A 15,615-nucleotide genomic window follows, 5' to 3' on the forward strand; every position below is an offset into this window, starting at 1 on the left:
TTAAGAACAAAGGATGATACTGTGATGGTAGAGATTCAGAGCCCAACGTTGACTATATTGAACAACTCTATGTATATTATTATGTGTATATTATTCATATTATCTGAGTAATTGAAAGTATGCATACAATTGTTTTGAATCGAATTCTCATGTCGCAATCTGAAATGTTCGGATGACCTTTAATTTGAATTGTAACTTCATATGCGGTACCGGAAGTTAGTCCCGTCAGCGGGGCCACTTTAATGCTTTTGTTGGGATGAATACGACTTGGGGAACAGTTTAAAAAATCTTGTGTACGACACCAGCCGATCATGTACAGTCCTTGACACGAATATACATCATGTCAAGGATTGGGGATATTATTCATTTGAATGTCGGTGGGAAGAGGTAAGAATAGGTTCTGTTTTCCTGACGGATACATATGAGAGCGAAAGCCAGCCGGCTGATGCTAGCTAGCTAACTATAGTGGATGACGTTTAGTGGCTAACGCCCTGTCAGTGAGCACAACGTTAGCCATGCTAGTTAAAAAGCGATGCTCTATTCGTTGTAAGTGCATCTCATCGTAGTACACTACCGTTCACTGATATCCAGACCAGTAGACCAAATGTGACGTTAAGACAACAAAGATTAAAGGAATAGGTCATTCTACTTGGCTAGCATCAACGTTAGCTATCTAGTTACAGCCAGCAACTTCATCTAACGTTAACGTTACCTGAATGCTCCTCTGGTTAACTAAAAGTTAGGTCAAAACATCATCAGCTAAGAGAACAGATAACTGTTGTTTGTTCTCGCATGGGATGTTCTGGGATGGCACTTCAAGAGTAGAAATGTGCAATTAACTAATGATCTATCCTGATTAACGTTAGTTAATTTATGTAGGTGGGTAGTAGTGCTTTACAATAACACTTAGCAGCTACCATTATGGGAACTTTATCATGGCACATAAGTTACGTTAAGGGACAATGATGTATTTTCCGTTGGCAAATATGAGAAAGTTCCGACAGGGCGACCAGGACCCCGACACAAAGCGAATTTTGTTACCGTTTCCTGGCTTCTGCTGAGAAAACAAACAGACGTTTGGGTCTTGATGTCATCAACATTTGCACTCCCTTGCTAAATTGTGCACTCTTCTACATGGACCCATTTAGGTTCAGTACTTCAAAGCAGACGCTGACATGGGTTCCCGACTCCTTTTTCTCAAGGTTGGTGATTTTTTATAGCTGTCAGAAATGTGATTAACATTTTAAGTCTTTTGCAGCCCGTGAACTGTCATTTAATTTCTAACATGCCCCCTCTCCTTTGAAAACTGATTAGTCTCCTAAGTGGTCGGATATCAACTTTGAAAGACGAAACTGGAGCGGTACGTTGTCTTCCATTTCTGCCTGCAAAGTTTTTGTAATTACCAGGCTACTGCATATTGGGACTTTTCATTCTGTTGTTTACTCTCTCACACTCGTTATTTATCTACAGATATTCATAGACCGGGACCCCTCACTTTTTGCTCCGATTCTCAACTTCCTCCGAACCAAAGAGCTGCACCCCAGGTATGACTTAAGTCTATAAATTGTGCATAGAATTTCAGTCACAGATAAACACTTTACATTAACATTTTTCTAAATTTTTGTCTTTGTCTTTCCTTCACAGGTCTGTGAATGTGCACTTATTAATGCATGAAGCAGAGTTCTATGGAATCACTCCCCTTGGTAAGGACATAAGAGGATATGCCTCCTGCTGTCAGTATGTGTTAAACCATGTGTGCTACTACGGTCTGTCTTTAGCATATCTCTTAAGACTGAAGGTGTCTGGGAGAGAGGTTTACTGTAGACCATGCTACTGACTGATTGTTGTTACATTTAATTATGCCAGACTAGGCATAGCATAGAAAAAAATAATCTATTAGGCAGTTAAGCTTCTGGACAGAATTAAAGTGTGTGTGTGTGTGTGTGTGTGTGTGTGTGTGTGTGTGTGTGTGTGTGTGTGTGTGTGTGTGTGTGTGTGTGTGTTCCGTAGTGCGTAAGCTGCAGCTGTGCGATGAGCTGGATCGTTCCTCGTGTGGGACTGTGCTCTTCAATGGCTACCTTCCTCCTCCAGGTAAGCAGAAGTGCTCATAGGAACTACACGGGTGGGGTGCCAGCCAGCCACATGAGGGCCCCTGTGATTGTGTTGAGGGCTACACAGTAGTCTGTCTTTAATGATAAAGTGTGTGTGTGTGTGTGTGTGTGTGTGTGTGTGTTTGTTTGTTTGTTTGTTTGTGTGTGTGTTTGTTTGTATGTACACATCATGTGGTTCTTTACAGTTATTGTCCTAATTTAAATGTTTGATGAGGTTGATTATCAGTTTTCTCTATTGTTATGCAAAGTTATTGTGTGTGTCTGTGTAGGTTTACACCTATCAAGAGGTTGTTGTCTGTGGTGTTGATGATCATTTTCTTTTCTTGTGTATGTGTGTGTGTATCTGTATATGTATGTGCCTGTGTTTGTTTGTTTTTGTGTCTGTGTGTATCTGTATGTATGTGTGTGTGTGTGTGTGTGTGTGTGTATGTGTGTGGAAGTGTATCCTGTGAAGAGGCGTAACCGGCACAGTGTGGCAGGCCCTCAGTTCATGGGCGGCCGATCTGGCCCCGTGGAGCGGGCACCCGTCCGCCGGAGTAACACCATGCCACCCAACCTGGGCAACGCTGGCATCCTGGGCAAAGCTGCCATGGAGGAGAGGGTGATAGGTGAGACGTGTGGGCATGGTGGACCAGCGGTAACGTCACCTACTGACAATCGGTTGATGCACATTTGATTCCTGAACCCGCTGATGCAAGTCTGTGTCACTTTGGATAAAAGCTAAATATCAGTCATCTTTAACTTTCAACTATATTGTGTTTGTCATGTGTATGTGTACATACACTGAACAAAAATGTAAGCGTTAACACCTTTGTTGTTAAGCTCCCATTTTTCATGATATGTTAGATTTACTGAAGGTTTAGATTAGATTTATTGAAGGTTTACTTTTCTCAGATCTATACAGTTCTATATATATAGTTCTGTATTCTACTGTATGTATAGTCTTTGTTAGTGAGCACTTCACCCAGCCCAAGTAATCCGTGACACATCAAGAGCTGATCAAACAGATGTGGAGCTGATTAAATGCTGATTATTGCAAATATGTTCCTGGTCACAATAAAAGGCCAGGTTGTTGCTCCTGAACTGAATGTATGGTGAAGTGTTCACTAATAAGATATGTGAATAACTAAGATTTTATCACATTATTTGAACAAATACTAATTTTGTGTGAATAGAGAAGTCTAATCTTTCACTTGCAACTCATGCAAAAATGGAAGTAACATGTGTTGTGTTACTGATTTTGTTCAAGTAATTACAATAATCAAATCATAACTAGCTGCAATAATAGTAGTTAACAATTATGTCCCTCTACCATCCCCCCCCCCCGCCAGGCTCTGGTTCAGTGATGGATGCAGGGATGGTGCGTATCGTCTGTGGACATCACAACTGGATTGCTGTGGCGTACGCCCAGTTTGTCGTGTGCTACAGGTGAGTCAGTGTGTGAGCCAACACCACTGTTTCTTCTGCACGGAACACAAGGAACACAAGAATGAATAAGTCGTTTCGCAGAATGACATTGCTGACAATAGTGCCAAAAGATGCCTGTTAGCTTTGATATCTAAGTGATGTTTGCAAGGTTTTGCATGCTTTTTAGGTAGCTAGCTCACTGCTTTTAGACCAAAACTTGTGTATTGCTGCAGCTGTATCCAATACAGTACAGTCATTAGACAGATCAGTCAAAGTCAAGGACTTTCTCTGGTAAATTCACTGATGTCTTATCTATGTGCTCTCCTCTCTCTCTCCCTCTCTCTCTCTCTCCCTCCCCCTCTCTCTCCTCTCTCCTCTCTCTCTATCCCTCTCTCTCTCTCTCTCTCTCTCTCCAGGATGAAAGAGTCATCTGGCTGGCAGCAGGTGTTCACTAGCCCGCGGCTGGACTGGGTGATTGACCGCGTGGCCCTCAACGCCAAGGTGATGGGAGGCTCGCTAGGCGACAACGACAAGATGGTGGCCGTGGCCTCGGGCACCGAGATCATCCTGTGGGCCATCTGCCCCGATGGCAACGGCAACGAGATAGGTGAGGTGGAGATCCCTCTGAGAGGAAAGAAAGTAAAAAGCTGCAAGCTTGACTGCATTTTGTTGTATTATTGGTTGTACTACTGTGCTATTGTATCATGACCCCTTTAGTTCGTTTTTTGACTGACTGGGTAGCCTCTTAGCGCTAAAATGTGTTGGATATTGATGCCAAGGGATATATATATATATTATATATTAATTCTTCCATGGTGTACGGGCTCTTTCATATCATAATGGTTCTGTATGGAGTCCTCTGTGTAGAGGTACTTCATAGAGGCGTTGTATAGGTATACAAAATATTTTAGAGAGAATATGGGGATAATGTAGAACCATTTTCTTGCTACAGTTTAACTAGCAACTATCAATTGTATGTCACATACACACACACACACACACACACACACACACACACACACACACACACACACACACACACACACACACACACACAGACACACAGACACACAGACACAGAGAGACAGAGAAAGAAAGAGAGAGAGAGACATCCACACACACACACACACACACACACACACACACACACACACACACACACACACACACCACACACACACACACACACACACACACACACACACACATATCCTTTCAGGAGGCTGATTGTGACTGGACTGGGCAAACATCCTGTAGCCTTCCTGCCTAGCACTGCGGAGATTACAGCAGCAGCCTCACAGCCTCAGCCTCAGGATCAGGTGGCACAGTCTGCGTGGCACAGTCTGAGTGGCACAGGCTTCCCCTGCTGCTACAGTAAGGGGGTCTGTCTGAGGGAAACGCGGAGCTCACGGCAGTGATCGGAAGTTGGACTAGTGCACTCGCAGCTTCCTTTGTTGATTGAGAAACAGTTTATAGCAGAGAGATTGACTGTCATATCACAGATGATTTAGTAAATAGATTTAGTAAATGATAGTAGATAATAGAAATAAGTATAAGTATATATACTCTTTTGATCCCCTGAGGGAAATTTGGTCTCTGCATTTATCCCAATGCGTGAATTAGTGAAACACTCACAGTACAGTGTGTACACACAGTGAGGTGAAGCACACACTAATCCCGGCGCAGTGAGCTGCCTGCATTAACAGCAGCGCTCGGGGAGCAGTGAGGGGTTAGGTGCCTTGCTCAAGGGCACTTCAGCCGTGCCTACTGGTCGGGGTTCGAACCGGCAACCCTCCGGTTACAGGTCCGAAGTGCTAAACAGTAGGCCACGGCTGCCCCAATATTACAGTATAAATATATATGTATAAATATAATATTAAAGGGACACCAGGCAAGCCTGATGATTTTTCTCTACGAAACTCCCCCTAGCGCCTGTACGTGTCGATACGTGTGTGAGCCCTCACTCGGTCTGAAGCTCTTTTTCTTTTCTTTGAATCTTCCGTCAAGGGTTTTTGCTGCTTCTTCGCCAGCTCTGCCATTATACACACGTTTGCAACAATCGCTAGTGTTTCGTTTGCCTGCCTCTGTGCTGTGGATGCAGGATGTAAACTGATCCTGCTTCTCGCGATGTCTGAGACTTTGTGAGACTGAAGGTCGGCGGGTTTGATACACTGAACTTGCAAGTGGGATATTCTTCCTACAGGCAGTAGGGGCGGGCGAGAGAGTCTTCATTCGCCCTGTAATGAGTCATTTAGAGACTAGGATTGTTTCTAGAAAATAGTGTTGTTTCTGGTGGAGAGACTCTAGCCTTGTTTCTAGAGATTCTAGTGTTTCTAGAGACTAGTGATGTTTCTGGTGGAGAGACTCTAGCCTTGTTTCTAGAGATTCTAGTGTTTCTAGAGACTAGTGTTGTTTCTGGTGGAGAGACTCTAGCCTTGTTTCTAGAGATTCTAGTGTTTCTAGAGACTAGTGTTGTCTCTGGTGGAGAGACTCTAGCCTTGTTTCTGATGACATTAGTGTTGATTGCTGTGTTTTCCATGCAGGTGTGTTCAGCTTGAACGTGCCCGTGGAGGCGCTCTTCTTCGTGGGGAACCAGCTTATCGCCACCAGCCACACGGGCAAAGTTGGCGTGTGGAACGCCGTTACCAAACACTGGCAGGTAACAAGGAAACGACAAACATATTATAGTCAATATATGGGATTAATTTGCTGAGGAAAATTATCAATATTTTAGCACCATTGGTTGCATGAATGAATCAGTCAGATATATCATCTTAGTCATCATTATCAACCATTGTTTATTCAGGGAAGATTGACTGAACATTAAGCTCTTTTTACAAGCTCTGTTACAATACTGTATCCTAACATGCTAAGAGAGAAGTATTGTAGGTAGAGTAATCTCTGTTTGTGTGATGACTCCTCTTTTCCCCTCCTGTGCACCAGAATCAGGATGTGGTTCCCATCAACAGCTACGACACGGCTGGGTCCTTCCTCATCCTGGGCTGCAACAACGGCTCCATCTACTACATCGGTACACTGCAGGCCTCTCCCTGGTCCTCACCTGTTTTTTTTTCTGGGATTCTGTCTGGGATGAGGGATGAATGGATGAGTGCAGATATAGAGGTGTGGAAATCTCTTTGAGAATGTGTCTACATTCACAGGGCTTGAAGTTCTCAGGCACTGTGCCTGAATTCAGGCTAGGCTATGTAAGATGTGAAAATGGATTATTATATACAACAATTTCTTCCTTGCTTTAAGCCCTGCATTGAGCTTGCTCATCTGTTTGATTCTATCTGTTGTTTTGTTGCTTCCTAGGCTGCGTTAGCCCTGGTCAGTGTTTTTTGTTTTTGTCAAATGGAGGAAGTGATCAGTTAGCAAGCCTTAATAGTCAACGGCCCCATAGAGGTCCATAGAGACTTCCTGCCGTCATTTTGTTTTCTGCTCCGTTATCCACAGATTGCCATTGATTTGGGTCAGTTTGTCTTAGTTTGCTGTTTTCTCTTGTCTGACCACAAGGCCGATGAGGTTAAATAGGAAAATTGAACACCTCCACTGACCGTCCGGTATACATTTGGGCCGGATAATTGACACAGCCATCCCAAGGTTGTGTGTACAAACTCAGAGTGTGTGGGTTAGGGCTGCAACTAACGATTATTTTCATATTCAAGTAATCTGCTGATTATTTCAATTAGTCAGTTAGTTGCTTGATCGATAAAAAGGCAGAAAATGGCGAAAAAATGTCCATCATTGTTTCCCAAAGCCCAAGATTATGTTTTCAAATGCCTTGTTTCGTCCACACACCAAAGATATTTAGTGCACTTATTCTGCACTTAAAAGCTGCAAATATTCAAGTTTAAGAAGCTACAATCAGAGAATTTTGATGTATTTTCCTTTAAAAATGACACCAATTTGTCAATTATCCAAATAGTTGGCGATTAATTTAATATTCAACAACTAATCAATTAATCGTTGCAGCCATAGTGTGGGTGGAGGAGAATTCTATGAGTGCACATGTCAGTGTGCAAATAGGTTGTGCAAGTATGTATCTCTATATACATTATATTTGTGTCTGTGTCTCTCTCGCTTCCTCTCTCTCTCTCTCTCTCGCTTCCTCTCTTATCACTATCACCATCTCTGCGTGTGCATGTGTATTTATGTATATATTTTCTGTGTGTGTGTGTGTTTTGCCTGTCCTATATTGTGTGTGTGTGTGTGTGTGTGTGTGTGTGTGTGTGTGTGTGTGTGTGCGCTCAGATGTGCAGAAGTTCCCCCTGCGGATGAAGGATAATGACCTGCTGGTGACTGAGCTGTACCGAGACCCGAGTGAAGACGCCATCACCGCCCTTAGTGTTTACCTCACACCTAAAACAAGCATCATGAAATGTGATTCACTCCTTCACGTTACTTTACACACACACACACACACACTTTAAGTGAATTCCTTCTCTATTAATAATTTATTAATGCTCTTTAATGTTTTTTTTTCTTTTTATGAGTGGTCTTTGAAATTAATGATATCAAACTGTCAGCCCATAATGTTTTATTGTTCCTATTTTGAGACACACCTTGACTGTTCTGCTCAGCAGAATCCTAACAAAACAAATCCTAACGTGTGCGTGTGTATGTATTTGTATGTGTGGGGGCGCACGTGCGTGTGTATATGGTGTGTGTGTGTGTGTGTGTGTGTGTAACTCAGGTGACAGTGGTAACTGGATTGAGATAGCGTACGGCACTAGCTCTGGCACGGTGCGAGTGATCGTCCAGCACCCCGAGACGGTGGGCTCGGGCCCCCAGCTCTTCCAGACCTTCTCTGTCCACCGCAGCCCTGTCACCAAGATCATGCTCTCCGAGAAACACCTCATCTCAGGTACGTCACACACACACCTGGGCATCAACAACACGTTACATTTATTTAGCGCTTTTTTTAGACACTCAAATCGCTTCTCACTGAAGGAGGAACCTCACTAACCACTGGCAATGTGTAGCATGCATGGCAGTCATTATGTGCCAGAATGCTCACCAATGGGGGATGATTAGGGGGCCAGATTGAGTGAGCCAGGTTGGGACACCTGGTCATTAACATTAAGATCTCTGAGAAATGAGTCAACTCAGGTTCACACCTGAGGTACATTCAAATTCGCAAACATACTCTAGACGAACGTTTGCAAAGAGTTTGAGGAGGTATTTCTCCACGAACATACAGTGGACCTGGACATGAGCTGGAATGTTTACACCAAATGATTAAAATTGAGAGACTAGAAAATATATTCACCACCAATGTTTGCCACTGTTTGCCGAATTTGAACACACCTCAGCCCTTACACACCTCATCTCAGGTTCACCCGCCCTTAAAGGGACACCAGGCAACGTTTTTGTGTTAATTAATCATCTTCGTAAGTCGGTATATGGTTAAATGACTCATTACAGGGCGAATGAAGGCTCTCTCGCCCGCCCCTACTGCCTGTAGGAAGAATATCCCACTTGCAAGTTCGGTGTATCCTACCCGCCGACCGAAGCAGAATCAGTTTACAGCACAGAGGCAGGCTAACGAAACGCTAGATTGTTGCCAAAGTGTGAAAAATGGCAGAGCCGGCGAAGAAGAAGCAAAAACCCTTGACGGAAGACGCAAAGAAAAGGAAATGAGCTTCAGACCGAGCGAGGGGTTTCGTAGAGAAAAAGCGTCAGGCTTGCCTGGTGTCCCTTTAAAGAGTCGTTTTACCCTAAGTTATTACCAAAACGAATGTGATAAACAGGTAAACACACACCTTAATAGCCTACCGTACCGACAGTTCCCTTTTTGACCAAGGTTGGGGAATCCTCTTCTTTTGGAGCTATTTTTTTCACACCAGGCTACACAAGGAAGTTGTAGTTTTTCCCAAGCAAGCAAAGTAAGAGATGTGGTGTGAGTTGTGCTTCCCAGTTGGAGAGTGTTTATGCCCCAGATAACACGCTTCATTTGTGTTACTACCTCCTTGAAGGGCACTGCTCCTGGTATTTGGCTGGTGCTGCAGCTGCTCAGTCCCTGAGTGTGTTTTGCAGTGTGTTTCCCAGCATGCTCCATGTTTCTATTTGTGTTTGTTGTGTTGTGGTGTTTTATAGTACGTGTTTTAAAGTCCTCTAAATTCGTATTTGCAGTGTGCGCGGACAACAACCACGTGCGCACCTGGACGGTGACACGTTTCCGCGGGATGATCTCCACACAGCCGGGCTCCACGCCCCTCTCCTCCTTTAAGATCCTCTCGCTGGACGACATCGACGGACACGCCGGCTGTGGTGCCGGCACTGAGATCGGTCAGTCACAGAAAGGGAGTGGGGTGCAGGGCTGGGTTAAATGTTAAAGGTTAAAGGTCAACCTTTCATCAGGGGAGCTTTAGACATTCTAACAAGATTCTGCTCCGCAACTACTGACGGTCCTAAAATTCCATGTTGGATTCAGATTTTGTTTAGAATGTGAATTGTACGAAATTGTCGTCACTCTGTTGTGATGGTAGCTGCTAAGGTCAGAGGTCAGACCCTCTACTCGCATTGCCGTTGGGCGGGGGATCTCTACTCTGTCAGATGCTTAAAGTCACGAGGGCATGGACATGGTGCAGACAGTCTAGGATGCTGTGAAGAGCCTAAAGGAGCATGGTGGGTAGCTATTGGAAGTCTCAGCTGTCGGAAGATTCATCCATTCCTGTGAAGTAGTACCCATAGCCTAGTACTCATCAGATTCATCCATTCCTGTGAAGTAGTACCCATAGCCTAGTACTCATCAGATTCATCCATTCCTGTGAAGTAGTACCCATAGCCTAGTACTCATCGGAAGATTCATCCATTCCTGTGAAGTAGTACCCATAGCCTAGTACTCATCGGAAGATTCATCCATTCCTGTGAAGTAGTACCCATAGCCTAGTACTCATCAGATTCATCCATTCCTGTGAAGTAGTACCCATAGCCTAGTACTCATCGGAAGATTCATCCATTCCTGTGAAGTAGTACCCATAGCCTAGTACTCATCAGATTCATCCATTCCTGTGAAGTAGTACCCATAGCCTAGTACTCATCGAAGATTCATCCATTCCTGTGAAGTAGTACCCATAGCCTAGTACTCATCAGATTCATCCATTCCTGTGAAGTAGTACCCATAGCCTAGTACTCATCGGAAGATTCATCCATTCCTGTGAAGTAGTACCCATAGCCTAGTACTCATCAGATTCATCCATTCCTGTGAAGTAGTACCCATAGCCTAGTACTCATCGGAAGATTCATCCATTCCTGTGAAGTAGTACCCATAGCCCCATCAGATTCATCCATTCCTGTGAAGTAGTACCCATAGCCTAGTACTCATCGGAAGATTCATCCATTCCTGTGAAGTAGTACCCATAGCCTAGTACTCATTGGAAGATTCATCCATTCCTGTGAAGTAGTACCCATAGCCTAGTACTCATCGGAAGATTCATCCATTCCTGTGAAGTAGTACCCATAGCCTAGTACTCATCAGATTCATCCATTCCTGTGAAGTAGTACCCATAGCCTAGCATCGGTTCATCCATTCGAAGATTCATCGGATTCATCCGTTTGAAGTAGTACCCATAGCCTAGCATTAGCGCGCTGCATAGATGGCAGTCTGCTGAGTAGTCCTGCAGCCTGTACTCTCAAGATTTCATTCCTGTGAAGATGTTCCTTCCTCCCCTGCAGGTCCATCCATTCCGGTAATTGCCCATAGAGCATTAGCGCTGCATAGATGAAGTCTGCGTAGTCCAGCAAGTGTTCATCCAGAGAGTGGTCCCCGACACCGACAAGCTCTACGTCCGACTCTCCTCCAACGGGAAGAGGTCAGTTCCACAGGTTCAATCAAATGGAATCTTTTTGGGTTAAATTATGGGTTAAATTTAAGCAATAAAGCACAAGCTCTTGCATGGACTTATGGATATGTGTGTGTCTCTGTGCCAGTGAACATATAGCCTATAGCATATGTAGAGCTAAGCAATAAATCACTAGAGATCTCATAGGCGTCTGAATATGAATATGTCTTCCAGAGAGCATATGTATAGCATTTAGAGAAGGAGACGCATCACCAGAGCACACAGAGTTGGGTTTTTTTATTGTGGTGCACAATAATAATAATAATAAAAACAAAAACCCAGCTAAAACCCAACTCTGTGTGTTCCGGTACTCGGAACTTCCGGTACTTCTCCCTCTCTATGTGATTGGTCCTCTCCCGTGAAGCACCAGACTGGAATTCAGAAGCGTCAAAGTCCTTTTAGGCAAGTCCCTCCACTCAGCGGCCATAATGCAACGCTTTTTGGGTACTCATCGGGCATCCTATTCGGCAGAAATGCGCGTGCGCAAGGCTTCACGACACCAACCGTGCTCCAGCGGCGAGTTCACAACACATGATTGGCACGATGTCTGCACAACACAGCACATAATTGGCTCAATGTATACATATGTGTAGACAACGGCCATATTGGCCATGCATTTCTATGGAGGATTTTTTGAGTGTCTCCTCATTAGAAAGTCTCTGGTGCGGTGGAACTACCTTTTTCAGCATATAGCCTTTATTTGCAGTAGGCCAAGCTGAATGTTCGTCTGATATCATTTCCTGCGTGACCTTTGCTCCTGGTCTGTGTCCCGTCAGGGTGTGTGAGGTGCGCTCGGTGGACGGCACGTCCATCACAGCCTTCATGGTGCACGAGTGCGAGGGCTCCAGCCGCATCGGCTCGCGGCCTCGCCGCTACCTCTTCAGTGGCCACGGCAACGGCAGCATCCAGATGTGGGACCTGACCACCGCCATGGAGATCGCCGGGAAGGTCGACATCAAAGGTCAGGAGCCTGACGGGCAGCGCCGGTGTGAACCAAAAACACTGAGGCTTTCACCCCTAGTTTGCACTAGTGACAGTAATGGGCAGTAATGGGCTGTAGTGTCACCGGTGATAGCAGCGGTAGCATCAACTGTCGGCCCATTCCCAAACCCACCGCTACGAGGTTGTGTTCCTTTGGATAAAAGTGTCTGTGAAATACCAGTCACTTGTTACTTTTCTTGTACGTTTCATACTCCTCAAGACCCAAAACACTGGCTAAAATCATACGCTTTGTGTACATGTATGTTAGTAGTTCATGCTATATTTCTTTAACTCGTATTGTAAGTGGCCCAGTGTCCACAACAAATGGTGCATGATAGCGACTGTGCATCTGTCTGAAGTATAAAAGCTGTATAAGAATAAAGGACAATTAGGAAGTAGTTTAACGGATATGATAGTTTCTGGAATGTGATTGGTTAGTTTCTGGAATGTGATTGGTTGGTTGCTGGAATCTGATTGGTGTTGTGTATTGATTGGCAGCGCTGGGCGGGCCTACAGAGGAGGAGCTGCTGGAGCTGCTGGATCAGTGTGATCTGGCATTGACCCGGACGCCAGACATGAGTCCAGCTGCCTCACTCACACACTCCAGCACGCCACGCTCATCCACCTGCAGGTACAGCTGTCACTCACTCACACTCACACTCACACACTCTCACAATCACACACACACTCACACACTCACTCTCACAAACTCATTGACCCATCTCACTGACATGAATCCAGAAACCTCTCTGGCGCATACACTCATCATATATCTATGTCTATCCTGTCTTAGCAGAAGGATAATCTGCTTATCTTGTTTCTTCTATCATCTAACTCCTTTAACTCCCTCTCTCTCCCTCCCACTCTCTCTTCCTCTCTCTTTCTCTCTCTCTCCCACACTCTCTCTCTCTCTTTTCCTCTCACACTCTCCCACACGCTCTCTCTCTCTCCCACGCTCTCTCTCTCTTCCACACTTTTTCTCTCCCCTCCTCTCTCTCTTTCTCCCCCCTCCTCCCTCTCTTTCTCCCCCCTCCTCTCTCTATCCTGTCCTCCAGCCTGGTGTCCCAGACGTCCAGTGATCGTGGAGTCGTCCTCCGCGGTGCTGCGGCTGGTCTGACCGGCAGCCTGCCCCGCCAGGCGCCCCTGGTGCCCTTCTCCCGCCCCCCCCCTGGGCAGGCGCAGGCGTCCCTGAGCGGCGGCGGTGGCGTGGGTGGGGGCAGCCCCCTCCCTCCCCGCGGCCCCCCCGAGGCCCTGCGGCGCGGCAGCTTCGCCGAGCGCTGCCAGGAGAGAGCCAAGGGCGCCGAGGGCATGGGCATGGGCATGGGGGCCCGGCGTGGGCGGCGGCCCGGCCGCTGGGAGGCAGGGCATGGGCATGGGCATGGGCATGGGGCAGCGGGGGCGGTCAGCTGGGCTTGCGCAGCCTGGCCGTGTCCAGCGAGCTAGAGGCGCGGCTGGGGCTCCGCTCGCCGCCCGGCTTCCCCTCTTCGTCCCCCTCCCATCCTCCCTCACCCCCCCCCACCCCCACCCCTCCTCTCCGTCTCAGGCTGCCCTGGCGGCAGCCACAGCAGCAGGGCTTTCGTCGTCCTCCTCTTCCTCCTCTTCCTCCATGAGGAGGTCTCCGTCTGCCGTGTCGTCTGGAGCGGGAGCTGGCCCGGCCCTCAGCCCGACGCGCTCCCAGACGCCCGTCTCTCCCCCGCGTCGACCGTCCGCCACTGCCGCCGGCCCCAGTGCAGAGGCCACACCCACCGACAGCACCAGCCCCTCCTCCGACAGCCTAGCGTCGCCCCCAGCAACCAGCCCCAAACCACACATGAACGAGACAAGCTTTTGATTGGCTGGATGCACGCTTTGAGCGTGTATGTGTGTGTGCGTGTGTTTGCAAACAAAAATGTAGCTGAAGTAAATCTTTAAGATTACAGGATCTTTTTTAATGACTGCAATCTCTAAATGTCCATGAAGTGTTTGCAGTTGTGTCAAGGGCTTCCCAACCATAGCTTTACCATGGGGGTGTGGGGGGGAGTTTTATGAGTTACTGTTTCTATTATAAGTGATATTGGTTTTGTTTATTTTTTTCTAACGTATAATGTATGAATTGAACCACGTTGAATCAGATATTTTATACGACTAATTCACCCTGTCTCTCCGGCCCTCAGTGCTGCACTGTTGAGCTCCAGACGTAACGCAAGCATTCCTCCATCTCGACCTGATTTCCATGAGAAGTGATGTGTTTGCTCAAAGAGAAACTGAAAGAAATTCATTCCACCGCTTCAGATGGCTGACGGCTAGGGTATGGGGCTCGGGTCAAGTAGAAACAGATGGACTTAAGCCGAGGGTTACGGTTGTCAGTGGCTCTCGCAGAACCGGGCCGATTTGGCTCGGGGGGGGGGGGCACCAGGGAACTCCTCCTACCCTGTAGAGTACCAGAGTCCAGAACCATAATTGGGCCCAGATTAGAGTTGACCACAGAAGTGGTTCATGCCCCTTTTGAAACCCAGTTCCAGAGTGGGTGGGACATATCAGTGTTGAGAGGGAACAGTCTTACACGATTGGACCAGAATTTAACTGTCAATCCAGACTTCCAGGTTGACGAGTTTTGCTTTGGCCATTTTGTGATATTCACTACAGGAAGCTCCGTTAGACTTGATTGTAAGTGTGCCCCGCTTGGCTATGCTAACATATGATCATATTCTTCTGTTCTTCCTCTGCAGAACAGAATCCACTTAATGGCTGCAAATGTCCAGAGCCAGTTTTGACGTGTTCAGAGTACAGCCAGGGTCCAGATTGTACTGTATGTCCAGGCTAGATACCATAGCTATGGCAGAAAAGGGCCATTTCAAGTGTGTGTGTGTGTGTGTGTGTGTGTGTGTGGGGGTGTAGGTTGAGTTGCCTTTCCTGTGTGTTTGAGTGCCTTGCTGAGGATGGGATACTAACACTGCCAATCAAGATCAGATGGCCAACAGAAGTGTGTGTGTGTGTGTTCTCCCTTTATATCTAAGTGCTTCAGAAGGTTCTCTACACAGTTTTCTCATCCAACTGGTCTGCTCCTGCTCCAACCCCACACTGTGCTTCAGGGTGTCCGTAGCACTGTTGCTACTCAGAGCACTGGCGCTGTTCACACACAGCTGTGTTGGTCTCACACTGGCATCTCTTGTCTCTTGTTTGTGTTGGTGTTGTTGATTTATGGGATGGGCATATTGTTATTGTTCTTTCAAGTGCATCCTCATATCGACATCCTCATAGCCCTCAGAGTCGGAAGTTGTTCACTTCAC

The 15,615-nt window shown here is 46.3% G+C and overlaps 1 protein-coding gene across 1 annotated transcript; it reads left to right on the top strand.

The window, feature by feature from the left end:
- The first annotated feature begins 225 nt into the window (after positions 1–225).
- On the top strand, positions 226–15,212 carry shkbp1 (SH3KBP1 binding protein 1). The gene is made up of 20 exons (XM_048265577.1): positions 226–387; positions 1,149–1,202; positions 1,315–1,360; positions 1,471–1,544; positions 1,645–1,703; positions 2,011–2,091; positions 2,552–2,719; positions 3,443–3,539; positions 3,935–4,125; positions 6,062–6,177; positions 6,462–6,549; positions 7,773–7,901; positions 8,215–8,385; positions 9,654–9,827; positions 11,260–11,335; positions 12,142–12,326; positions 12,845–12,977; positions 13,402–13,677; positions 13,740–13,882; positions 13,993–15,212. The coding sequence occupies exons 1-20, from the start codon at positions 341–343 to the stop codon at positions 14,175–14,177; spliced, it is 2,493 nt and encodes an 830-aa protein (XP_048121534.1). The 5' UTR covers positions 226–340; the 3' UTR covers positions 14,178–15,212.
- The last annotated feature ends 403 nt before the right edge of the window (positions 15,213–15,615 follow it).

Source organism: Alosa alosa, chromosome 15 (genome assembly GCF_017589495.1).
Source record: "Alosa alosa isolate M-15738 ecotype Scorff River chromosome 15, AALO_Geno_1.1, whole genome shotgun sequence".
NCBI lineage: Eukaryota > Metazoa > Chordata > Actinopteri > Clupeiformes > Clupeidae > Alosa > Alosa alosa.

What these genes read in the sequence shown, in the direction of transcription:
- shkbp1 (XM_048265577.1), top strand. Translation starts at nt 341, where the DNA reads ATGTCAAGGATTGGGGATATTATTCATTTGAATGTCGGTGGGAAGAG. An exon ending in TTGAATGTCGGTGGGAAGAG is followed by an intron (nt 388 to 1,148) that starts GTAAGAATAGGT and finishes GGACCCATTTAG; the next exon opens with GTTCAGTACTTCAAAGCAGA. An exon ending in CCACGCTCATCCACCTGCAG is followed by an intron (nt 12,978 to 13,401) that starts GTACAGCTGTCA and finishes CCTGTCCTCCAG; the next exon opens with CCTGGTGTCCCAGACGTCCA.